This window comes from Seriola aureovittata, chromosome 22 (assembly GCF_021018895.1).
Source record: "Seriola aureovittata isolate HTS-2021-v1 ecotype China chromosome 22, ASM2101889v1, whole genome shotgun sequence".
In the NCBI taxonomy this organism is placed as follows: Eukaryota; Metazoa; Chordata; class Actinopteri; order Carangiformes; family Carangidae; genus Seriola; species Seriola aureovittata.
Genome location: NC_079385.1, coordinates 9,605,830 through 9,616,732, shown reverse-complemented (window position 1 = coordinate 9,616,732; position 10,903 = coordinate 9,605,830). Strand labels below are relative to the sequence as shown.

Below are 10,903 nucleotides of genomic sequence, written 5' to 3'. Positions count from 1 at the left end.
TATTGTAAATTTTGGCACTTCCTCATAGCCTAAGATTTTCTCTTGCAATTATATTCAGCATTCTTTGATTAAATAACTTAATCATGTACAAACATTCACCAAATTCAATATAGCTTTAAACATGTAATGGCACTGTTGGACCGAGGTAACGCCTTTTTTTAGTCTTTTCTGTCAGACGTACATATGATGTTGTTAGATCGATACCATACCCAGCCTGAAAAAGCGAAGGCTGTACATTTTGACACTTGCTTGCTGCCGTAGTTTGGGATCCGGAAGCGTAGCGGCTGTCATCTAAACAAACAAAATGTAAGCGATATTCTGACGATAAAGACATAACATGCAGTTATTTTTCACAGTGCTCACTTTGACGTTTGTGCAATAACTACTAGTTCCTTTTAAACAGTTAAAGAAACAATATTAAAACGTTGACTAGCGAGTTAGCTAACTGTGAACGAAAAGTCAGCAGGGAGTTAGCAAACTTCCCGGCTACAGTGCCACATCGTCAGAAATAGAAAGCTGGGCCGCACTCATTGTTTTATTTTGTTGATATGTTGTGAGGCATTTGTTTGTAGATACAGTTTGTTCTTTGTTTTGGTCTTAATCTATATGAGTTAAGCACTTTCATTACCAAGTCTAGCAAGTGATACTATAGCCTATATAGCAGTCCTTGTATCCTCCTATAAGTAATTTATATGGTCAGGAATATGTAAATAATGTAAACTAATAACTACAAAACTGGTTATAGAGCAAGAAGTAATCTAACATTAACTAATGACAGTTTGACAGTTTTTCTGAACATGATATATGCAACTAAATTGTGTTAGTTTGGCTTGCCTGACAGAAAGGTATTGTGACATCTTATCAACTTGAGTAACCCTGCTTCTTGAATTGTTCACAGGGGTTGATTTTGCACAGTGTCATCAAGAGGCATCGTCCTCCATTTGCAAACCTGTGCCAGTCAAAAGAAAGTGACTGGAGGAAACTGTGTGTTCGAGACTTCAACTACATTTGGATAAGTTGTTCTTAAGTCAGCCATGGCTCGGGAGGAAGAGGAAGAGGAGTTGACAGTCAATGGACCCAAGGAGGTGGACATGTTTACATCAGTGCGTTGCCTGGGCTACCTGTCCAGCATCAACCTCCTTGTGGCGGTATGCGTGGGCATGTACGTACGCTGGGAAGTAACAGATGAATCAATGATTCTGGTCATCTTCATCCTGGGCCTCTTTGTCCTGGGGATAGCCAGTATTCTCCATTACTACTTTGCTATGGAGAAAGCCAGTCTCAGCTTGTTCCATTTATGGTTTGGCTTTCTGCTTGGTCTTCTGTGCTTCCTTAACAGCCCCGCCTTGGACTCAAATGTCACAGAACTGGTTGCCAACTATCTCCTCCTAGCCAGTGTAATCATGAAAGTGGTATGGGCCATAACTGAGCGAATATGCAGTTCCATCTGTTACAAACCCACTTTGTTAACATCAACTGAACTGCTGGAGCTCCTGGGATTTGGCATTGCCAGCACCACCATGCTTCTTCACAAGTCAGTGGCCATTATAGGCTTGGTCGTGGCCCTGGGGGCACTCATTGTGGACCTGAGGATGAAATCCCTCCTGGCTTTGCCCAATCTGGTTTGTTTTGCCTTGGTTACGTCTCTTGTGTTTTTCCAGGCCTTAGGCATCACAGCCAATCCTTATGCCTTAGGCTGCTACCTGGGCAGTCTACTGTGTGAACCCGTGTTGGATGTGTACTTCAGTGGGCTGGGGCCCAGTGACCGCTGGATGCCAGTGTTCTCTCTGGGGAAGGTGTGGAGGAGGTTGTCCCTGCTGCCTCTGAGTGTGACTGAGCTGGCCTTTTTTGTCCTGGCTGCCTTAAAGGTACACTCAGCATAATTGTTGTGTCAGAAAATTGAGATTTCTGTTATGTGAGTCATTACGGTTTTGTGTGACTCATCAAAGATTGAGAAACTCAATAATTTTTCAGATCTTTTATTCCTACTGCAACCTGTCTTTCAAATAATGGTACAGAATTTTGTATAGCTAGTTAACAAATTCTAAGGATTTGTTTAATTACACTTTTCTCTTGTTTTCATAGCTGGGACACTTGGAGCTCTGGTACCTGGTGATTCCAGGCTTCTGCCTGTTTGGCCTTTTCTGGTCCATCTGCCACATAATTCTGCTGATCACAATCTGGGGGTTTCACACCAAGCTCAGTGAGTGTCAGAAGGCCTGGCGAGCCCAGCGTTCCAGTAGCCGCAGTCTGGACCAAGTCATGGCCTCCAGGGGCATCCGACACTTCTGCCTCATTTCAGAAAGACTGGTGTTCTTTAGTCTGCTGTCAACGGTCATACTGGGGGCTGTGTCCTGGCAGGTAGGAGCCACAAGAGAGATTACGGTCATGTCAGACAGTAGTCATATTGTTGAAAAACCAGGCTGTATTCATTTGGTCAGAATCTCAAGACCTGTTTTTATAAAACCTCTTACATCATGGGAAGGCTGCTGCTATAATTCCTTCTCCTACAGTTTTAGGATTTTGAGTTTCATGATAATACCTCTATAAACACATAATACACCCATGTTATAAACTCTGCAGAGAAATGCTAGTGGCAGTGTGTAGTTGGTAGTTGTTCCCCAAGGTGAGGCACTTCTGTTCTCATGCGGAACCAATTTAATTAGCACTTTAATATCCCTATCTACTTGCATAAAGAGCAGCAATAACTTATTTAGCCTTATTAGACGTTTACCTTGTAAGAGTCTCATGGGCCTGAGTCCTAATTTGAGATCTGCACACTGTTGATGTCAGTTGCATATTTGCCTGAGAAAGAAGGAGCTGTTGGCACTCACATATGAGAAAGTTACTGTTTAGTGCTTGTTGTGAGTGATTTTTGATGCTTTAGTTATTTTTTTGCCCATGTTGTTGAAATACACTAATATAAGGCCAACCACTTAAGTCCACATAACTCTCATATACACACGTACACACCAAAATAACAGCAACGTTTGTGCACGCTAATGCAGTCAGCAATAAATACAGCCTTCTTGAAACTAAGAATATTTAGAGATGTGATGATTCAACTCTATGCAAATCATTAAGGTTATAGTCTGTGGTGTTACATTGGATTCATTGCTTTCCATTGAGTTTATATGAAAGACCCACCCAAATAGATTTTCCAACACAAGTAGATTATTTTTTTATTTTGTATGTATTATATTTTCCTTTCAAAAAGCCTGCGTGAAAATCCATTTGAAAGTGTGGACCTACTGTAGAGCAGAATAGTGCTTTTGTGCAATTGTATAGAAGTGACTTCCCTAATCGGAAGTCAGCTTGTGAATGCAGTGTTGCGAAGTGCAGAGCTGCTCATGGGTAAACTCTGCGACTCCCACAGCTTGGGGTCAACTACTGTAAATCAGTTCTCCACCTGTGAGAAACACTACTGGATTGCGTTATATGTTAAGACCTCCCTAACACTGCAGTGTGCTTCGTCTGCTCATAATACCATATTCAGGCACTAGAGGATATAGTTTATATATTTAAGAGGTATTCAACTTCATAAAAAGTTTAGTGAATAAGTGTAACACATTTTTCTCAGGCATCTCACAGGAAGTTCAATATATTCTGCTAACTCAAGTGTGACTCCACTTAACCATGCAGGTATTGATTTGCATTCAGTGCCATGCTATGAAATCAAAGTGGCTTTTTGAGGATGCTAAGTTGCGTTGCATACTGTCACAGTGACTCAAGAAATTGATTCCACTTAAGGCCTAACAGTGCTTTGTAGCACATCTGCTTAATGCTACTACATTGTATTATGTATCTGTGTGTTTATTGGTTTATGTGCTAGAGTTGAATTTAGTGTTTCAGTAGCTGACATTTAAACATTAGAATTTAAAGTAAAGAAAATTAAAGTAGATGACAAGACAACAAAATTGTAATAGTTTTATTGTACACACTGAAGGCCACCCAGAAGGTACAGGCTCATACACTGCAGTAATTATACAGTTTAAATGGATGCTTGTGATGTATTTTTAGTCTGCTGTCATACAGTGCATTGTGTCTCCATTTAGTTAGGTCCTGTCATGTTTTGTTCTGCAATAATAACACTGTGTCAGTTCCCGTATTGTATAACTGTCTTGCAAAGTGTCACCACCAATTAACTGGCTCTGATTGCTTTGGTACAAGCTGTAAGTGGTGAATGAAAGTGACTCTGATTCTTTGGCTTTTTTTGCAGCCCTCCAACGGTCTCTTTCTCAGCGCTCTGCTGGTGGTGCTGCCTCTGGAGTCTCTGGCCCACAGCTTGTTCCACGAGTTGGGCAGCTGCCTGGGGGGAACCTGTGTCGGCTATGCCCTGGTTATACCAACTGCTTACTGCAGGTACGAGAGAGAGAGACACAGGAATAAAATGATGGTATACAGACTAACAGACAAACTTAGACTCTTGGATCAGATTCTGACTACTATTTTTGATCTGTTTATGTTTTTGACTAATTAATCACTAAAACAACAGAAAGAAAATCCAATATGCCAAAAAAAACAACAACAAATTTTCAACATTTGAGAAGCTGACATGAATAAAAAGTTTGGCTTTTTTTTTTTTGGTAAATGTCTTGATCACTCATTTCAACTCCCTCCTCAGTTAACACAAAACCAACTGGATAAATAGGGCAATAACTATGCATAAATATGGTGCTAATGTATGGGCCCTTGAGGGATCATTCCTATGCTCCCTCCACAGCATACTAAGTTGTTCAGCTGTAATAGTTAGCCCGTTAGTTAGCTGCTGCTGATGCCTCTCTCAGTCCACTTTCAGTTGGTCAAGCATTTTTTGAAATAGCATAGTTAGTTTTGATGATGCCGACCTGTCTCCCCCTCCTTCCAAACGGCAGAAGCCAGCCATCAATTATAAGTTAGTGTTTAGATTTTCTATAGCCCCTCAACTGTCAAGGAAATCAGCCCTTGGAGATTTTCTGCAGGTGTATATATGTATTTATGAGTACTCTCTGTATATTCAACCTTTTTGCTGATGGTTAGCTTTAGCATTCAGAGGGGGTGCTTTGCTTACTAGTGTTTAACTCCTCAGGTGATTTTGGATGCAAGCCCATGTCCTGTTGGAGCAGCGGAGGCTCTGTATGCAAGGCCGTATGTGCAGGGTCCATGGGGAGAACCGAGAGCATGATGAGAATACAGCAGTGTATAATCGGCTGTTTGATGGCGGCAGATCATGTTTTCACAATGACAAGAACCCCACAGGGAGATTAGAGAGATGGGGGTGAGAAGGGGAGGCACCCAGTGTAAACCGGGGAGGGTGAGACAAGGGGAGGAAAACACAAGGAGAGGATTGAGGTTGTAAACAGCGTAACAGGGAGGGTGGTGGTAAAAGCCAAAAGGGACAGACAGAGCAAAGGAAGGGGAGGAATAGTGAAAGAGGAGAGGGAGGGGTGGAGCTATGAGAGATCTGTTGTAGAAAAGGACAGGATTTTTTTTGAGGATGAAAGAGAGAGTGTAACAGGGGAAGATGCGGTCTGAATCTCAAACTACAAGCATTCACTCCCCTAGGCGCCATGAGATCTGAAAAGATTAGATGGGTTTAGTTGAACAGTGAGCTAGGCAAGCCACGCAGAGGTTGCAGCATGTCATTTTCTGACCAAGCGTAGTACATCTTTATAGCAGCAGTTTACGTTCTGCTGAAAATGTTTTTACTTCAAAATACGAAGACAATAGTTCATTAAATTCCACAAAAGGGCAGAATAGAAGATAAAATGGAAAGCCAGCTTAACACGGGTAGTGTCAACATCAATAACAGTGATCACATCGCATGCCTGAGGAATACATCTGCTTTGGCTGTCAACAAATAACAACTACTTATCTGTAACCGGCAAGAAAATCAATCCTATCTCATCCACTTTAGATAAACTTTCAGCTGTCCTTGTCAAGGTGAGGTTGAAGGTGAGAACAGGGGCAGAGGCCGCACTATGATGGATAGTAATGCAGATGTCCATAAGAGTGAAGTATGACTTTGTCATCTGCTTGGCCGTGAATAGCATCGAGTCCAGAGACAGAAAGAAAATGTATAGCTGCACTGAATAGCTGCTAGCCTTGACTTAGTGTGTGCTTGCCCTCTCTGTGTTATCAACCACTTGTTATTATCAGGCTGGGGCTCTGTGCCTCACAGATCCACACACAATTAAAAGAATCACTTTGCCCTCAACTATCTTTAACCCCAGTTCCCACTCTCAGTCCTTGTCACCCTGTGCACTTCTCTTCTCTATACCCTCGCCATTTTTTTTTTTTTTTTTTTTTTGCCATTTTCGTACTTTCCTTTCATTCTTGACTCCCCTCACATCCCTGAGGCTAATGTCATCTCCTGCAGCAGTGATCCACCACTCCTATTCTTTCCATCTCCTTTTCCCCATCTCCTCTCATCCTCTCTTCTCTGTCTCCTCTTCCACGGCGATGCAGACAGCTACTCCACCCCAGTGTGTCAATCTATCAGCTTCTCACTCATTCATCTCTCGTTTGCTTCGCGCCCCGTCTCTCTCTTCCAATCCTGCTTCTGACAAGTCACCTAACTTGAATTTCCTTCGGAGTAGTTTTAAAAAGTTTATTTCTTTCTGACCCTCTCATCTCTCTCTCTGTCTCTTCTGTCCAGCGCTGATGGCCAGCCCACTCTCTTACCACCTGAGCAGGTGCAGCAGTTGAACCAGCGCTCTACAGGTATGCTGAACAGCGTGCAGCGCCTCTTCTCCCACCACATGATCCAGACATTCGGCTGCGACTACTCCACCAGCGGCGTTACCCTGGAGGCCGTGCAGACAAAGCTGCGCGACTTTCTGGAGCGCCGCACTGCAGACGGGCCCCGTCATGACACCTATCTGATTTTCTACAGTGGGCACACATACAAAGGGACTGGGGCGTGGGCTCTTGCAGGTGAGAGTCACACATCCACATCATTATTATTATTATTTTTTTTTTTTTAACCTTTGATGTTTTTTCTTCGTCTTTCTTTCTCGTATTTCTTGGAAAGTTATCAATCCTCAAAGTTAAATGCCCTCCGTTACTCAGTCATTCTTTTAATTTCTGTGGATGTATTAGGGATACAATCTTAAACTTATACCAGTAATTTTCATGCTTATTTCAGCCGACACTGATATTTTTCATTTGACTCCGATACCGCCATGTGGTTATCACTCTGTTCCTCCAAATTACATTTCTTCCACCAGTAGAGTTGACCTATTATTTCAGTAATTCCCTGCCAGAGGTACCTGTAGGAGGTACTTCTGCAGTTGGAAAGATTGTAGCTCATCTACTCTAAAAAACATAAATTATGATTTGATTAGAATATACAGTGTTTCCACATATTGAGCCAGCTGCAACACTCGATCATTACATGGACATGAGATTGCAAGAAAAGTAGTTTACAAACAAGCAGAGAAGTCACTCAGTGTTTATGGAAGACTTGATTTACAGATGAACACAACAAAAATTGAACACAAAAGTAGTATTTACCGCAGAGCTGTTGTGTTGAGTGGCATTAGGGATGGCATTCTCCTCGCAAACTGCGTTTGCATTGCAGTCTGATTTCCATTCTTTTCATTTTCCTCTCTCTTCAGTCGGTCGAAGGCTGATTTGATTTACAGATCAGACAATGAAGCAAAAAGAGTTAAAACTGCTGTGAAGGACTCGTCACAGAAGTTCGGTTCCAGTAGAGAGATTTCTGTGAAAGTTGCAGACCGTCTGCTGTGACACGAGCGTTCCCCTCAACAGAAATGAGAATCACAGCAGGTTAACGGCGTGTCAGCTCCAGCTCTTCTGTTCAGAGATTACTTGACACATTATCTGTGCGTGCCGCTGCAAACAGGGGGGGGAAAAAATCCCCATTGAAAAGATAATCACTTCCCTGTGTCACCATCCTGAAGGGACACTTTCAGTCGGTGTTCAGTGGATAATTCTACACATCTTTGAAAAGTGGGGCAGTTTTGGCAGAGACCCAAAACTGCCAAAACAAAGGCATATTTTTTCCTCTGATTCTTACAGTTATAAAGCTTTTGTGCAGGAGCGTTGTCTAGTGTTATACAGGGATCCATGAAAAAACTTTGTACTTTGTCTTTATTCTGTTGATTCTGGAAATTGTTGTGGTAGTATGTCTCTAAATTCACTTGTTGTAGATTTTTAGGCATGGAGGGACCCCAGTTTGTACCAGTCCTTCATAAAGTTGTTCTTTGGCCAGCAGCAGAAGTTATTTTTTCTCCTCAGCTTTAATTTACGTACCTAGTACTTTCCTACAATAAATATTGATATTGAGGTAACAGAAAGAGTTCAGTACATCTGTTGGCGAGGTAGCGCAGCTCTGATCTTTGTACTTTGGCTCTGCCATCTGGAAAATAGCATCTTTGTGCAATTTGTGTGGCTGTATGCGGCTTCTTTCGCTCTTGTTCTTCTCCACCTCACCATCTAACCTCCTTTGTTGCAGGAGGTGAGAGTCTACACCTGGGCCATTTACTGGAGTTGTGGAAGGAGAAGAACTCCGGGCACTGCTCCCGACTCATCCTCGTCCTGGACACCGAGAACTCCCTCCCCTGGGTCAAGGAGGTGCGCAGGGTGGAGGGGATCTATATAGCTGTGCAGGGGGCTGAGCTGTCTGCCACCAGGGTCGATCCAGAGGTTGGAGAAATCCCGTTATTAGGGGACTTCACTTCCGAATGGGTGGAGTTCAACTGCAACCCAAACAGCAACACCCAGTGGTCAGAAAGGGGGAGGACTGTGACGGCCGCCTACGGTGTCTCCAAACGCTGGAGCGACTACACACTTCACCTGCCCACTGGAAGTGATGTCGCCAAGCACTGGAAGACCCATTTTCCCAAGGTTACATATCCCATGGTCCACCTGTCCAACTGGTGCTGTGGTCTTAACCTGTTCTGGTTTTGTAGCATGTGTCTGCGCTGCTTCAGGAGGTGTAAACTAGCTTGGTTCCCACCTGCAGTACTGGACACTGGTCAGGGCATTAAACTGGTGCATTCATAGGTGACATGGGAAGGTATAATGTTCATTTTGACTCTGGATGTTTTTGTTTTATAAGTCAGAGTGTTACTGGGTACAAGGTGTTTATTTAAAGGAAAAAAATAGTCTTATATACTTTATACATGCAGATTTTACCCCATGAGTGTAAACAGTAGGTGTTCAGTCAGAGGGTTTCCAGCTTAATGTGATACAGTATTTCATAGCTAATCACTAACTTAATATTATATTTGAACCCCCTCAACAAGGCAGTGAAATGCCAAATAAAATGACCTGTTGCATGCTGGGTAAGGTGACCTCAAAAATAAGATACCACAATTCCAGTGCATTATGGTTCCTTTTTCTAGTATGAGTTAAAAAGACCAAATTGTGTTTTTTTGTTTGTGTTATATGTTTTGGGTAGTATTTTGCCATGGCTGCATAATTATTTTCCTTTTGTTACCACATGCCATTTCCAGAATATTGTGCCTTTTAAGTGCCTTAAAGATGGATTTGGGGTCATCTTTAAAATAGTTGCTGAATTATTTTCCCTTTTAAGTGAACAAGAAAAGTGGTCTCCCACTGTATGTGTATATATATATATATATATATATCCTTGCTTTGCCTCTTATTTATATTCAGAGGATTTAGCAGACAGTCTTAAATTTAAGTGTGTGAGGCGGGAGCAGCTCAGTGTCTTACTAAAGCCTTTCCACAGGATGGACAAAATACCTGTTGTGGGGCTGAACTCAGACCTTTCTGGTCACAGGAAAGTCAAACCACGAGGCCAACCTGCCACTCTTGCTGTAAGATCCTCCCCTTATCTCTTAGTTTAAATATGCATGTATTTCTACGCTGAACAAAAGACAGATTCATTGGCTGTGAGACAGTATATCATCACCACACAATGGCCCTCTATCGTGCCTCATCTTGTTTATTTACACAAATAAATTTGTCTTGAAAAAGTAATTTGCTCCTTACAAACCCAGTACATGCAAATATTCTAGCTGCTGTCCGTGCCATGCTGTGAAACAGCGGCTTGTCATGCAAAGCAACAAATCAAGAAGTTCCAAGTTCTTTTTATTCGTGCACTGGACCAGGAACTCATACTGACCATCCTTTTATTTCCTACTCCATATGCTGTCTTTGATCTCTCACCTAAACACCCCCTTAAATGTGGAGTGGATTGCTGCCTTAAATAGTGTATTTCACTGATGTATTCAATGAGCTCAAGTGGTATTTTCTATATGTAATTTCCCATGTGCAGCATGTACCGAGCTTGGACACACATTTGGAAAGTGTGTCCGAACTTTTGCCTGGTGCTGGACCTCCCCTGAGTTATGACTTCAAATTTCACAATTAAACTTGGATAATAAACTGATTTAACGTTGCTGTCTGGTGCAGCTCTATGATGAATGTATAAAGAGAATACATAACAGTTTGATTAAATGGAAATAAAAACAATAGATGGGAATAGAGGGGAAGGTAATAAATGGTGTAAGACAATCGGACAGGCCCATTTAACATGGCAGGCTTTACAGACACTGAGTAAATACAGACTCAGCTCTGTTGAAACTCTAGGATTGCTTGGCAAATATTAGGATTGTGAGCAGGAGTAAAATGAGAAAGTGTGTAAAGGGAAAAATGAAACAATACATGACACAGTATCTCTAAGGGATTTTCTCACTGAGCTTTCACCTTTGTTAGTCCCAGAGCCTGGCTGGACAGGTGTCCAAGGCGCTGCTGGATATTTTGCTGGTCTCGGAACGCAGGGCTGTAACCTGGCTCATACCTGAAGGGCACTATTAGGCACAGAGCAAGGTTTGGGGAGACCTTGGAAAGATGAAAGCTGGCAACATTTCACATCAGCTTTCATCCTTAACACACAACGAGGAGAGAAAAGTGGCATGAGACCAGAGCA

At 42.3% G+C, this 10,903-nt stretch overlaps 1 protein-coding gene across 1 annotated transcript; it reads left to right on the top strand.

Moving 5' to 3' along the window:
- Positions 1–259: 259 nt before the first annotated feature.
- On the top strand, positions 260–10,372 carry tmem168a (transmembrane protein 168a). Its single transcript, XM_056368066.1, has 6 exons — positions 260–306; positions 899–1,868; positions 2,086–2,361; positions 4,220–4,362; positions 6,638–6,915; positions 8,459–10,372. Exons 2-6 carry the CDS (start codon positions 1,035–1,037, stop codon positions 9,007–9,009), a joined length of 2,082 nt encoding a protein of 693 aa, XP_056224041.1. The 5' UTR covers positions 260–306; positions 899–1,034; the 3' UTR covers positions 9,010–10,372.
- The last annotated feature ends 531 nt before the right edge of the window (positions 10,373–10,903 follow it).